This window comes from Ovis aries, chromosome 3, assembly GCF_016772045.2.
Source record: "Ovis aries strain OAR_USU_Benz2616 breed Rambouillet chromosome 3, ARS-UI_Ramb_v3.0, whole genome shotgun sequence".
Classification (NCBI taxonomy): Eukaryota; Metazoa; Chordata; class Mammalia; order Artiodactyla; family Bovidae; genus Ovis; species Ovis aries.
This window is the reverse complement of record NC_056056.1, coordinates 117,813,192-117,828,934: the sequence shown is the minus strand read 5'-3', so window position 1 is coordinate 117,828,934 and position 15,743 is coordinate 117,813,192. Positions and strand designations below refer to the sequence as shown.

The 15,743-nt window shown below is 38.5% G+C and overlaps 1 protein-coding gene across 16 annotated transcripts in view; it reads left to right on the top strand.

The window, feature by feature from the left end:
- The first annotated feature begins 205 nt into the window (after nt 1–205).
- Nucleotides 206–15,743, top strand: part of PPFIA2 (PTPRF interacting protein alpha 2) — a 509,064-nt gene continuing 493,526 nt past the window's right edge. For all 16 annotated transcript variants that reach the window (XM_060412495.1, XM_060412493.1, XM_027967176.3 and 13 more), the window contains exons 1-2: nt 206–511; nt 4,642–4,892. In XM_060412495.1, the coding sequence (XP_060268478.1) occupies nt 4,644–4,892 (249 nt within the window). In that variant the 5' untranslated portion in view covers nt 206–511; nt 4,642–4,643. The remainder of the gene's footprint in view (nt 512–4,641; nt 4,893–15,743) is intronic.

Genomic DNA, 15,743 nt, shown 5'->3' with positions numbered 1-15,743 from the left:
CTTCCCAAAGCTCACGTTTGGGGGTGACACCCTCCAGGTGGCCCGGTCGCGAAGTAGCGCCGCTTGGTTAAGTTTCTGCAAGTCAAACCCAGTCCTCTCTTGCCGACTCCCGGCCCCGGGTCTCCAGCTGCACGCGAGGAGCTGTGGCTGCTCTGGCAAACGGGTCGCTGCTGCTTTAAGAGCCGCCTCCCCCTCTCCTCCTTTTGACAATGGTCTGAACCGAGCTCTGCTTCCCAAAGCAAAATTTGTAATATGCCATTTTTCCGATGGACGCTTCTCCTTTTGGCTGCTGACGGAGCCGCGGGAAGATGCCGAGCTGCTGCCACGCCAGCCTGCCGGGGCACGTTCCGGGAGAACGCCGGGGCACCCGAGTGTCTAAGCTGCTTTTCTCCTCCCGTTGCTAGGGAAATGGTCCAGGAGTGCCGGCTGTGAGCCTCCCCTCTCGTCAAGCCTGAGACTGCGATTGTCATTGCTCAGTTGAAGAAGCGGGACCCGAAATTACAGACATTAGGTACAGAGACTGTGTTTGAGTTACCTGGTTTCCCATCTGCTTTAATTTTTTACCCCTTCCCCCTCCCCAGTCCTGGCCCCACCCCGCCCCCAGGGAAGATGAGATGCAAATTCCCTCCTTGTCAATTACTGTTCCTTACCTTCTGCTTTCCACCCCCACCCTCTCCCTTCTATTTCCTTTACCTTGGCTGTCTCTTGTTGGGCAGGATGGACAATTTTGGTGTGGAAATTATGAAGTCAACTTCTTCAGGGTGGTGGGGGGGTGTGGCTGAGAGAGAACTGTCCAGCCAGCCTTATGGGGGTGTGCTGGCTCTTTGGCCAGCTGTAAACGCACTAGGGTAAAGACAGTGAAAAATCCTGGCATTAAAAATATAATAATATTTCCCGAGGACTGGGGACTTCAAAGAGTTAAATAGGAGGAGGAATATTCATGTAGTGTAATCAGACAATGGCTAAGATTTCTTTCACCGAATTATTCCTTGTGGATTAACTGAGGTGGAGATAGGTAGGTTCTAAAGACTAAATCTTTGCAGAAGAAACTGACTACGGAGAATAATTAGATTTTTGTCTCCAGTAGGATCTAAATCCTAATTATCTGTTTGAATAAAGTGAGTCATTGACAGAAAAAAAAAAACGCTTTTGTAGCACTGTCGTATCTAGATACATACTGTTTGAATAGCATATATTGTTAAGAAACACTCTGGATCTTGAAAGCCCTTGGGTAATGACTCCAGTGGACATTCAAAAGTTTTATTTTGAAATCAGAGATTTAGAAGACAGTCAAGGTTATGTGCTAAGAATAAGGGAGTTGGTTTTCCTGGTATAAAATTCTTCAAGCTAAATTTCAGCACTGAGATAATTAAAACAGCTATTTTCCTTTTTTAACAAAAAAATAAACAATGTCTCTAACTAGCCCTTGAAACCTTCAGTAATTAAATGACCAGAGCATCAACATCTAGAAGAGTATAACATAATTCATGTATCAGTTGATTTTGGGAAGAGAGTGATGAAAAGGCAAATATCAAAGCAAATTGTTAGTATGCTCTCTCTAGTTTATTAGGAATTATGTCATACAATGAAGTTTTCAATATTGAAAATGATTCTAAAAGTTAAAAGTGGCAATATGGGGATGAAATAGAAGATAAGTTGAATGACCGTAGCCTTCTGTACTATGCAAGTTACACTGAATACAGATTTTTAATAGCTTTTAACACCTAAAATGTACACTTAATGAGTTATACTATATTTCAAAAAATATACAACTATTTTGTAATTTATGTTAGACGTAATATAAGTTTTATGGCAAGAAACTAAGCTAGCTCATGAAAGTTGCCTTGTTTTTTGTAGACAAATGTTTTCCTTCTAATTTTGATGAGAAGACTTTAGATTTACTCATGCGGGTTGACTGTGAGGGAAAAAAAAGCATCTACCATGTGTTCATCTTATTTTCTAAGTAACTTTTGCATTGGATTTGAAAAGTCTAGAGCACCTACTGGAATTAAACCTTTATGCATAGAAGCAGAATAAATCATAAAGGTAAAATGTTCTTTTTGCAAAGGTTAATTATGGCCATTTTATAATAGGAACAAATACTTGAATCTGCAATAGTTCTTTATAATTTTACTATGTGTTTTCAGTCAGGTATCCTATTGGAACTATGGGCTTGTTTTTTTTTTAATGCCTACATTATTCCTACTTTACAGAAAATAAAACTGAAGTTTGGAAACATGAAGTGAACTGCTCTGGCTCACATGCCTTGGGAATTGAAGTGAATCAAGTTCTTTTGAATGTAAATTTAATAGACTTTCTAAATCCCTTAGCTGCTTCTCATCATAGCATCTTCCAACTGTGTCAAAGACCAACTTTTATACTGATCAAAGAGCCTAAAGTTTCTGAATGTCTAATGTCTCCTGATGACGATGGTTATCAGAACTAGAGTAGCGTATTCAGAAGAAAGCTGTAGCTGAGGTAATTGCTGCAGTTAAGTTTTTCCTCATAATTTAAAGTTATTATGAGCGACTTAGAGTAGAGGTTGGCTCAGAGCTTTCTTTCAGGAAGGACACATTTAGAACACAACTTTGAAAATGTCTAACCAATCTTAAACTGAAACCCTGTAAGTGTTTTGGCACTGATCTTCAGTGGTACCATTTCATTGCCCAGTATTTTGTTTTAACCTTAAATGTCAGAAAGAAACACATTGGCTCTTGATAATGAGTTCTCAGAATGACACAGCTGTTCAGTGTTGTGGATTTTATGCATCACATGTGAACCAATTGCTTTAAATATTCAAATATATTAGGGCTTTTTTTGTTTTCCAATTTCTTTTTAATTAAAGAAATTTATAACAGAAAAGAGTCTCATTTTGCCCACCTTTGTGCTATTGTTTGAATGAAATTCAGGTTGAGAAAAATAAAAAATAATTTATCTGCAACCATTAAGTGGTTAACAGTGTTAGCAAATACATGAGTGTGATTGAGTGTGTACATGTGTGTTTTTAAATATTCATACATCCTATTTGAATCACTTACTTTAGTTTAGCGTAAAAAGGAAATTGAACAAATCAAGTTCTTGCCTTCAGGGTGCCCAGTGTTTTGAATGATGAGCAGTAATTCAAAGCATTACTTTGAATTGTTATAAAATTTACCCCTGCCTTAATTCTTCTGTATAGGCTGTCAGTCACAGAATACTTCCTTTTATCTTTTTAAAAGTTTCTCTTAGTTTTCAGTGGGACTTGACCAAATAATTCACAGATAATTGAATTTCTCTATTCAATAACTCAATGTATATGAAGAATTACATAAAAAGTAATTAACTATTGAACTGTTAAATCTTGACATTTTATTTGAAAATATCACCAGAAATATTTTCCCCAAGGACAGGATTATGTAGGCAGAAAAATAAATTGACCTTGTATTATAAAACCAAAGAATGCTACAGGATCAACAGCCAGACCAGACTTTCTCCACATCAGACTTTTGCAAAACCAAGCCCTCTAATTAATAGCTTCTGGCTTCAGTACAACTGAAACTGAGATGGATTTGATGTTTTCTTAAACATAAGAAAGAAAAGGAAAGAGTAAATGAGATAATTTCTGATTTTTTAAATGCTACACAACAGGTCAATGTTACATCTTAATGTCTGTGTTTTCTATTTTAAATAAATTAATTTAAAAATATTCTGAAAAGTTCATTTATTTTATGACTAGCTGCTTCTGATTAGCAGTTAGGATATAAATTTTCTACATTAGCTAATGTAATTTATGGCATCTGTTTTGTGGAATATTTGAATGAGTGTTAGTTTGTATTGTTTGGATGGAAAGCAGACAAAATGATTTGAAGGAAACAAAAGAATAAGTATAATTAGTAGTATAATAATCTAAACAAATTTATGCATTTCAGTCTATATCCTAAAGCGTGTGTCTAATTCAGTCAGCATCACTTATCTACTCTGTGTAGAATATTGTAGGAATTCAGGAAGAGAGCTTGTAATAATAAAATGGAAGTTGTAAAGTCAAGAAGCTTTAAAATAGTTGTATGAAAAAAAATTTGAAAAAAAAAAGAAAAAATTTGATAAAATTAAAAAGTAAAAGCTGATTTTACATAAATGAATACTCAATTATTTTCAGATCTTCTAAATGAAAGAATGAACATTAATTCATTCATTTATGTAAGTAACACAAACATCATTAGCTTCCTACCTGTTAAATGTCAGCCACTATGCTTGCTTTTAACAGTGTAATAACAAATAAGGGTAAGATGGAGGTATTAGCTATAAGTGATTTGTAAATTTGAATAGGAAGAAAGGTGATCAATTAATAAGTGTTTCGACATCTTACTATAAATTGAATGAGGTGGGGTAAATCATAAAAAAAAAAAAAAAACTTTGAGAAGTAGATGAACTCAAGCTGTGTTTTTGGAGGTAGGAGATATGTAGATTGTTATGCAAAGAGAAAGCATGTTAATTTGGAGAAGTCAGTGAATCATATTTCAGATTTTTAGTATGGTAGGATTTGGAGCAGTCAGGAGAGGAGAAAGGCTGATGAGCTGCAAAGAGTTGGGTGAGCTGAGGGTCAAGTGGGTTTATTGGAAACCATTTTTTACTAAGATTTCTCTCCCCTTTAATTTCTTTAAGCAATGATGTGTGAAGTGATGCCCACGATTAATGAGGACACCCCAATGAGCCAAAGGGGTTCCCAAAGCAGTGGCTCGGACTCAGATTCCCATTTTGAGCAGCTGATGGTGAATATGCTGGATGAAAGGGATCGTCTTCTAGACACCCTTCGGGAAACCCAAGAAAGCCTCTCACTTGCCCAGCAAAGACTGCAGGATGTCATCTATGACAGAGATTCGCTCCAGAGACAGCTCAATTCAGCCCTGCCACAGGTATGCCTCCTGGGAGCTTCTGTCCTTCCTACTGCAGCTGAAAACGTGATAAGATATAATAAGCTTTGCTTTATTTCCATTCTGATAATTATTTTTGCCCTTAGTAGAGATGATATGCAAATTTTGGTGAGAAAAATGTAAGAATAGATAATTAGTTCACATGCAACTTTGCCTCAAAATAGTGGCACTTTGATGGTGGGAGATTTGAAGCATGAGTCTCTATCTGCTGTTTCTCTTGAAAATTTTATCTGTTTTTTGGTGTAGGTAGAAGATCACCTGTTGATCAGCTTTTAATTACCAGACTGTGAGAATAGATAGTTTTCTCTTTCTTGCTTTTTAAACACTATTATGATATTTGGGCTTCCCTAGTAGCTCAGCTGGTTAAAAAAAAAAAAATCCACCTGCAATTCAGGAGACCCTGGTTCGATTCCTGGGTTGGGAAGATTCCCAGAGAAGGGATAGGCTACCCACTCCAATATTCTTGGGCTTCCCTGGTGGCTCTGATCATGGGAGACCTGGGTTTTATCCCGGGTTGGGAAGATTCCCCTGGAGGAGGGCATGGCAACCCACTCTAGTATTCTTGCCTGGAGAATCCCCATGGACAGAGGAGCCCAGGGGCTACAGTCCATGGGGTCACAAAGAGTTGGACACAACTGAGCGACTTAGCACTGATGATGTTTGGAAAGATGTATTTTATATTTTCAGTTTTGTGGTCTGTCTTTGGAAATGATAGTGCTTGGAAGTCTGTTGTCCAATAGTTTTTGTCTTTCTTTAGAAAAGGTTAATACTGCTTGAAAGTATTGAATTTATTGATGTATTACCCTCCCTTCGAAAAAACATTTCAACCAGTTTCTTTAAAAAAGAAAAGTATTTTGGAGATAGGAGAATAGGCAAAAGTTCAGTTTTATTCTCACAAACTTAAAATTGTTAGATTTTAACAATTTTATTTATAAGTAAATATTTAGAAACTAATTAGTTTATGTAATAGCATGTTATATGCATTATGTATATGTATTGTAATACTATTCCTATTATACGTAGTAATACAAAATAACTTATCTTTACTATATTATTGTCATATACTTATTTTATAGGAAAACAGATTTTTAAAGGATTTTCAGCTAATTTATATACAAATTTAATAATTAATCAGTTCTCTTATTTAAGAATAGCATATTTTGGTATGAGAAGCATCATAGAATATGAATTAAGTTTTTAATAATCACCCCTCAATAAATCATATTTTTCTTTTAAAAACAAGTTTGATTTGCCCTTTACTTAGAAGACAGTACAGCAAATGCGGAAGAGTTGATCTTTCTCCATAAATTTATGTCTTGTAGGTAATATCTTTTCATAAATACTGAAAATTACATAATCAATGTTGATAAAATTCTAAACCAGCCATACAATAAACGTGGAGTACAATGTTGAGATATTTATGACTTTCAGAATAAAAAGGATCACCTAGATTGCTCTGTCACATTCCCTTTAGGTAATTCCATAATTCCTGTCCCAGTTCTTTTCATTTTCAGTCTGTTTTGTGTTGAAATGCAATAACATTTCCAATAACTCGAACGTGTTGACATACACTAACTGGTTTACACAGAATGTATTGTGTTGGTTCATTTCAAAGGACAACTGTCATACCTTCACCGAGAATTATATTTTTCAAACTAGACTTTTCAGTGTTTACAACTGTTCTTCATGCAGTCATTTCTAGAATGATTATCATCATGCTTACTCACCTCTAAAATTATCTGAGTTGGTTAATGCTGTTGTTAAAATATGGTCTTATAACCAATCACACTATTCATTACCTTCTGTGATGAGCATAGAATAGGGCAATCATTTCTCTTTCTGTGTTTCATTAAGAATCCTAGAGTTGTATTATATTATTATTTGGGGGGCAAGTTCAACATACTTTTATTATGTATTAGAATGGTAAAAAACTGAAGTTTATAATTGAGTTGCAAAAATGCCATGTGTTTTTCCACACACTCTTCTTAGAAGTTTACTCTGGTCGTAAGTATAGGACTATACAGGTACCCTTCCTAAGGTTATCTTTTTATATTTTTTTAAGCTTGATGCTATCAATTTGTGATCCTAACACTATTAAGATGATTCTAAGAATAATTTGGTTCTTACATTTTTTTTCTCCTTCATGGTGACATGATAGAGACATGGGTGAATCTTTTATAAAGATGTTGTAAAAATAAAATATTAATGCTAGAACAAGGTATTCGGGAGGGAAAGGAGAAAACTGAAAATTTTTCGTATATAACTATATTGTGTAGATAAACCTCTTTTGAATGGTATAGGAATTAAAATATTTTAATTATAGCATTCAGTTATGTTGAAAATCTGTATTATATCATCAAAATTTGAAAGTGAAAGTAGCTCAGTTGTGTCTGACTTTTTGCTACCCCATGGACTATACAGTCCATGGGATTCTCCAGGCCAGAACTCTGGAGTGAGTGGCCATTCCCTTCTCCAGAGGATCTTCCCAATGCAGGGATCAAACCCAGGTCTCCCACATTGCAGGTTGATTCTTTACTGTCTGAGCCACACCGAAATTTAAATTTTTTGACTTTCAATTATACTGGTACACAATCTCTTATCCAAACCCATTGTGTTTGAAAGTTCAGAATTTTCCTAATTTATATTATGCATGTATTGTACAACTTAAACTATGATCTAGCCAGATTCTAGGAAACACTATATAATTATACACTTCATATTTCTGAAGAAATATGAGAAATTCCTACTGTGTGAAAAATATTAAGACCATAAATGGTCTCATACTTACAAATAAATGTCAGTTTTCAGAGTGTTTGAGGTTTGGAATTATAGATTAGGGATTAGGAGCCTGTACATTTAATGGGTATAGTTCTAGTCTCTTTATAAACACTTCGACACAGTTTTCAATATTTATTTGTATTTTACTATTAGAAATATTTAGTACCCTTAGCAATCCACAGGTCATTAAAGATAGTGATGGTCCTGTCATTTGTTAAAGGAAATATTTAATAACCTAATCTACAACTTCAGGGATTTAAGTTTTCTGCAAGTAACAGAGGAATTTAAAATTCTTCAATTGGCATCCTTGAACCTTTTAAAATATTTTGTAAGCAATGTACCTGAACTGTTTGGTGGCACTACATTCGACATTCACTTGGGAGAAGAAAAGACTCCCACAAATGTGAGTTGTTCAGTTCAGTTCAGTCACTCAGTCGTGTCTGACTCTTTGTGACCCCATGGACTGCAGTATGCCAGGCCTCCCTGTCCACCACCAACTCCCAGAGTTTACTCAAACTCCTGTCCATTGAGTCGGTGATGCCATCCCACCCTCTCATCCTCTGTCATCCCCTTCCCCTCCTGCCCTCAATACTTCCCAGCATCAGGGTCTTTTCAAATGAGTCAACTCTTCGCATCAGGTGGCCAAAGTATTAGAGTTTCAGCTTCAACATCAGTCCTTCCAATGAACACCCAGGGCTGACTCCTTTAGGATGGACTAGTTGGATCTCCTTGCAGGCCAAAGGACTCTCAAGAGTCTTCTCCAACACCACAATTCAAAAGAATCCATCTTTGACACTCAGCTTTCTTTATAGTCCAACTCTCACATCCATATATGACTACTGGAAGAACCATAGCTTTGACCAGATGGACCTTTGTTGGCAAAGTAATGTCTCGACTTTTTAATATGCTTTCTAGGATGGTCATAACTTTTCTTCGCATCTTTTAATTTCATGGTTGCAGTCACCATCTGCAGTGATTTTGGAGCCCCCCAAAATAAAAGTATGACACTGTTTCCATATCTATTTGCCACAAAGTGATGAGACCAGATGTCATAATCTTAGTTTTCTGAATGTTGAGTTTTAAGCAAACTTTTTCACTCTCCTCTTTCACTTTCATTAAGAGGCTCTTCTTCATCGCTTTCTGCCATAAGTGTGGTGTCATCTGCATATCTGAGGTTATTGACATTTCTCCCAGCAATCTTGATTCCAGCTTGTGCTTCATCCAGTCAAGCATTTATCATGATGTATTCTGTATATAAGTTAAATAATTAGGGTGACAATAAACAGCCTTGACGTACCTCTTTCCCAATCTGGAACCAGTCTGTTGTTCCATGTCCAGTTCTAACTGTGGCTTCCTGACCTGCATACAGATTTCTCAGGAGGCAGGTCAAGTGGTCTGGTCTTCCCATCTCTTTAAGAATTTTCCACAGTTTATAATGATCCACACAGTCAAAGGCTTTGCCATAGTCAACAAAGCAGAAATGGATGTTTTTCTGGAACTCTCCCACTTTTTTGATGATCTGACGGATGTTGGCAATTTGATCTCTGGTTACCTCTGCCTTTTCTAACTCCAGCTTGAACATCGGAAGTTCATGGTTCACGTACTATTGAAGCATGGCTTGGAGAATTTTGAGCATTACTTTGCTAGTGTGTGCTGCTGCTGCTAAGTCGCTTCAGTTGTGTCTGACTCTATGCGACCCCATAGACAGCAGTCCACCAGGCTCTGCTGTCCCTGGGATTCTCCAGGCAAGAACACTGGAGTGGGTTGCCATTTCCTTCTCCAATGCCTGAGAGTGAAAAATGAAAGTGAAGTTGCTCAGTCATGTCCGACTCTTTGAGACCTCATGGACTGTAGCCTACCAGACTCCTCCATCCATGGGATTTTCCAGGCAAGAGTATTGGAGTGGGTTTCCATTGCCTTCTCCATGCTAGTGTGTGAGATGAGTGCAATTGTGTGGTTGTTTGAGCATTCTTTGGCATTGCCTTTCTTTGGAATTGGAATGAAAGCTGACCTTTTCCAGTCCTGTGGCCACTGCTGAGTTTTCCAAATTTGCTGGCATATTGAGTGCAGCACTTTCACAGCATCATCTTTCAGGATTTGAAATAGCTCAACTGGAATTCCATCACTTCCACTAGCTTTGTTCGCAGTGATGCTTCCTAAGGCCCACTTGACTTCACATTCCAGGAGGTCTGGCTCTAGGTGAGTGATCACACCATCATGATTATCTGGGTTGTGAATTTCTTTTTTGTATAGTTCTTCTGTGTATTCTTGCCACCTCTTCCTAATCTCTTCAGCTTCTGTTAGGTCCGTACCATTTCTATCCTTTATTGTGCCCATCTTTGCATGAAATGTTCCCTTGGTATTGTGAGTTTTTAGGCAGAAATAAAGTATGTAAAATAAAAACTACAATAACTTAAAAGTGAAATTTGTTTTAGGAAACACGGGTAGAATTCAAAGCTGAGTCAAATTTTATGACATATTATGTTTTCAGTCACCTATACAATATTTTCTAGTTGATGATTTCATGCTCTGCACTAGTCATTTTCTCTCCTATCATTTTTTAAGAACAAATGTAGCAGTGATTTTTACACTCCTCACCATGAAAATATTTGTAGTCATATTGTTTACTTCTTCATTATGTAATTAAAGATAACTGTGTTTAACAAGAATTGATCATTCCACATCATTCCACATTTTAGGTCTGATGTTTCTAAGCAATACACTGATGTCTAATGCACAGATCCGTTTTAATGAGCCACAGAATCTGAGATTCAAGCTGCCCAAACTCAGTTATCATCTGCCTCTCACTCAACCAAAGCTTCTCTAACTCTTCACCCAGACACTTGATAGTCCTCATAGCTGATTGCCCAAGAATAGCCCAAGAATATGGGAGTTGGTAGCCTATCCCTTCTCCAGCGGATCTTCCTGACCCAGGAATCAAACCAGGGTCTCCTGCATTGCAGGCGGATTCTTTACCAATTGAGGTATCAGGGAAGCCCTTTTGCAGCATCTTATTTAGCATATATTGAGGGTCTTCTGTGTATTACTGAATGATTACATATGTTTGTAAAGGGGATAGGAAAACAAAAGAACATAGTTTGTTTTTTTTTTTTCCCAGAAAACTTAGGAAATAGGTATAACAATAGATTGAAATTAATATAGTACCAGAAGATTACAGAGGTACTAAAAGTATTTGTACCACAACACTGATCTGTAATAAACTGCATAAAGTTTCATGTGGAAGATGATATTAGAGATATTTTTAAGAGAAGGTTAGAAGGGACTAGAGGATATTTTGTATCAGACAGTACAGGTATGCAGGGATGATCCTGCTGAAGGATATGTGGGGACTGAAATTCAGCCTGTGCTCTGCTCCAGGCTAAGCGAGGTGTTCCTAATTCCCATAAAGGAACCAGCTGAGATAGCAGTATCCCTGATTAAAAAGAGAAGAGTAAATAGGGATTAAATAAGGAGAGTAACTGAGAGGTTTGTTGTTGAAGGGCTGTAGGGTAGGAATGAATCTTTCGTATAGTGACAGAGGAGGATGCTAGCCTATTCATATGTGTGGTGAAAGGTAAGGACGGACATTTGTATACAGAGTAATCAGTAGAAGCTTGAGTGAACTAGTGACATGATAAGGCAATAATGAAGAGATATTGTTCTGCCATTTTGATTCAGGATAGGTTATATAATACTTGTGTATCAGTTATCTATGGCTAAAATAATGCTATGTAACAATCAACATAAAACCTAATTATCATGCAATATAATGGGTTTAAGGAATTCAGCTGACCTTTACTGGGCTTCCCAGGTGGTGCTAATGGTAAAGAATCTGCCTGCCAATGCAGAAGATGTAAGAGACATGGGTTTGACTTGTAGGTTGGGAAGATCCCCTGGAGGAGGATGGCACCCTACTTCAATATTTTGGCCAGGAGCATCCCATCTACAGAGAAGCCTGGTGGGCCACAGTCCATGGAGTTGCAAAGAGTTGGACAAGACTGAGTGCCTGAGCCTGACCTTGACTTGGAAGGTTAATCTTGGCTGGACTTACTAGGCCACTTGTTGTCTGAAAGTTGACTCGTTAACTGTATGTTAACTGGCTATTGTTTGATCTAGGATGGCCTTAGCTGGACCAACTTGGGCCCCTCAAATCTAAGTTTGTATCTGATCCTTCAGTAAGATAGTCTTTGCATGTTTTCATGGTGATGGCAAAAGAGTAGGGGAAAAGGAAAGAAAAGCAAATACTTTTTAACCTTCTGCTTGGGTCCTTTTTTTTCTGTAATACTCCTTGGCCAAGCCAACAGACGGAGTGGAAAGCAAGATTACATGGCAAAATTACAAGGATAGAAAAACACAGTTACCATCAGTGTAAATAATGTACCACAAATAGATGTTAAAAGTCATTAGGGTCATTATTATGTTCAGTTCAGTTCAGTTCAGTCGCTCAGTCGTGTCCGACTCTTTATGACCCCATGAATCACAGAACGCCAGGCCTCCCTGTCCATCACCAACTCCCGGAGTTCACTCAGACTCACATCCATCGAGTCAGTGATGCCATCCAGCCATCTCATCCTCTGTCGACCCCTTCTCCTCCTGCCCCCAATCCCGATCAGCATCAGAGTCTCTTCCAATGAGTCAACTATTCGCATGAGGTGGCCAAAGTACTGGAGTTTCAGCTTTAGCATCATTCCTTCCAAAGAAATCCCAGGGCTGATCTCCTTCAGAATGGACTGGTTGGATCTCCTTGCAGTCCAAGGGACTCTCAAGAGTCTTCTCCAACACCACAGTTCAAAAGCATCAATTCTTCAGCGATCAGCCTTCTTCATAGTCCAACTCTCACATCCATACATGACCACTGGAAAAACCATAGCCTTGACTAGACAGACCTTAGTCGGCAAAGTAATATCTCTGCTTTTGAACATGCTATCTAGGTTGATCGTAACTTTTCTTCCAAGGAGTACACATCTTTTAATTTCATGGCTACAGTCACCATCTGCAGTGATTTTGGAGCCCAAAAAATAAAGTCTGACACTGTTTTCACTGTTTCCCCATCTATTTCCCATGAAGTGATGGGACCAGATGCCATGATATACATTTTCTGAATGTTGAGCTTTAAGCCAACTTTTTCACTCTCCTTTTTCACTTTCATCAAGAGGCTTTTTAGCTCCTCTTCACTTTCTGCCATGAAGGTGGTGTCACCTGCATATCTGAGGTTATTGATATTTCTCCTGGCAATCTTGATTCCAGCTTGTGTTTCTTCCAGTCCAGTGTTTCTCATGATGTACTCTGCATGTAAGTTAAATAAGCAAGGTGACAATATATAGCCTTGAGCACTCCTTTTCCTATTTGGAACCATTCTATTGTTCCATGTCCAGTTCTAACTGTTGCTTCCTGACCTGCATACAGATTTCTCAAGAGGCAGGTCAGGTGGTCTGGTATTCCCATCTCTCTCAGAATTTTCCACAGTTTATTGTGACCCACACAGTCAAAGGGTTTGGCATAGTCAATAAACCAGAAGTAGATGTTTTTCTGGAACTCTCTTGCTTTTTCCATGATCCAGAGGATGTTGGCAATTTGATCTCTGGTTCCTCTGCCTTTTCTAAAACCAGCTTGAACATGTGCAATTTCATGGTCCACGTATTGCAGAAGCCTGGCTTGGAGAATTTTGAGCATTACTTTACTAGCATGTGAGATGAGTGCAATTGTGTGGTAGTTTGAACATTCTTTGGCATTGCCTTTTTTGGAATTGTAATGAAAACTGACCTTTTCCAGTCCTGTGGCCACTGCTGAGTTTTCCAAATTTGCTGGCATATTGAGTGCAGCACTTTCACAGCATCATCTTTCAGGATTTGAAATAGCTCAACTGGAATGCCGTTACCTCCACTAGCTTTGTTCGTAGTGATGCTTTCTAAGGCCCACTTGACTTCACATTCCAGGATGTCTGGCTCTAGGTGCGTGATCACACTGTTGTGATTATCTTGGTCATAAAGATCTTTTTTGTATAGTTCTTCTGTGTATTCTTTCCACCTCTTCTTAGTATCTTCTGCTTCTGTTAGGTCCCTACCATTTCTGTCCTTTATCGAGCCCATCTTTGCATGAAATGTTCCCTTGGTATGTCTCGTTTTCTTGAAGAGATCTCCAGTCTTTCCCATTCTTTTCTTTTCCTCTATTTCTTTGCATTGATCACTGAAGAAGGCTTTCTTATCTCTTCTTGCTATTCTTTGGAACTTTGCATTCAGATGCTTATATCTTTCCTTTTCTCCTTTGCTTTTCATTTCTCTTCCTTTCACAGCTATTTGTAAGGCCTCCCAAGACAGCCATTTTGCTTTTTGCATTTCTTTTCCATGGGGATGGTCTTGATCCCTGTCTCCTACACAATGTCAGGGACCTCCATCCATAGTTCATCAGGTACTCTATCTATCAGATCTAGGCCCTTAAATCTATTTCTCACTTCCACTGTATAATCATAAGGGATTTGATTTAGGTCATACCTGAATGGTCTAGTGGTTTTCCCTACTTTCTTCAATTTAAGTCTGAATTTGGCAATAAGGAGTTCATGATCTGAGCCACAGTCAGCTCCTGGTCTTGTTTTTGTTGACTGTATAGAGCTTCCCCATCTTTGGCTGCATAGAATAAAATCAATCTGATTTTGGTGTTGACCATCTGGTGATGTCCATGTGTAGAGTCTTCTCTTGTGTTGTTGGAAGAGGGTGTTTGCTATGACCAGTGGATTTTCTTGGCAAAACTATTAATCTTTGCCCTGCTTCATTCTGCATTCCAAGGCCACATTTGCCTGTTACTCCAGGTGTTTCTTGGCTTCCTACTTTTGCATTCCAGTCCCCTAGAATGAAAAGGACATCTCTTTTGGGTGTTAGTTCTAAAAGGTCTTGTAGTTCTTCATAGAACCGTTCAACTTCAGCTTCTTCAGCATTACTGGTTGGGGCGTAGACTTGGATTACCATCATACTGAATGGTTTGCCTTGGAAACGAACAGAGATCATTCTGTCGTTTTTGAGATTGCATCCAAGTACTGCATTTTGGACTCTTTTGTTTACCATGATGGCTACTCCATTTCTTCTGAGGGATTTCTGCCCACAATAGTAGATATAATGGTCATCTGAGTTAAATTCACCCATTCAGTCCATTTTAGTTCACTGATTCCTAGAAGGTCGATGTTTACTCTTGCCATCTCCTGTTTTACCACTTCCAATTTACCTTGATTCATGGACCTGACATTCCAGGTTCCTATGCAATATTGCTCTTTACAGCATCGGACCTTGCTTCTATCATCAGTCACATCCACAGTTGGGTATTGTTTTTGCTTTGGCTCCATCCCTTTCTGGAGTTATTTCTCCACTGATCTGCAGTAGCATATTGCATACCTGCTGACCTGGGGAGTTCCTCTTTCAGTATCCTATCATATTGCCTTTTCATACTGTTCATTGGGTTCTCAAGGCAAGAATACTGAAGTGGTTTGCCATTCCCTTCTCCAGTGGACCACATTCTGTCAGACCTCTCCACCATGACCTGCCCATCTTGGGTGGCCCCACAGGGCATGGCTTAGTTTCATTGAGTTAGACAAAGCTGTGGTCCTAGTGTGATTAGATTGACTAGTTTTCTGTGAGTATGGTTTCAGTGTGTCTGCCCTCTTGCAACACCTACCGTCTTACTTGGGTTTCTCTTACCTTGGACGTGAGGTATCTCTTCACGGCTGCTCCAGGAAAGCGTAGCCGCTGCTCCTTACCTTGGACAAGAGGTATCTCCTCACCACCACCCTTCCCAACCTTGAACATGGAATAGCCCCTCTAGGCCCTCTGGCGCCCGCGCAGCCACCGCTCCTTGGATGTGGGGGAGGAACCTACTATGTTAGAAGAACTTATTGTGATAATGTAATCATTCTGATGAGGTATGGGAATTTGAAACAGGACTGTGAACCTTGAAACTAAGAAAGACATGTCAATGTAGAGAATATGGAGGAGAGAGAATGGACATAGGCGGAAAATGAACTAAATGGCTGTGACTTTGACTTAAATTAGAAGAATGGAATTCTTCTAC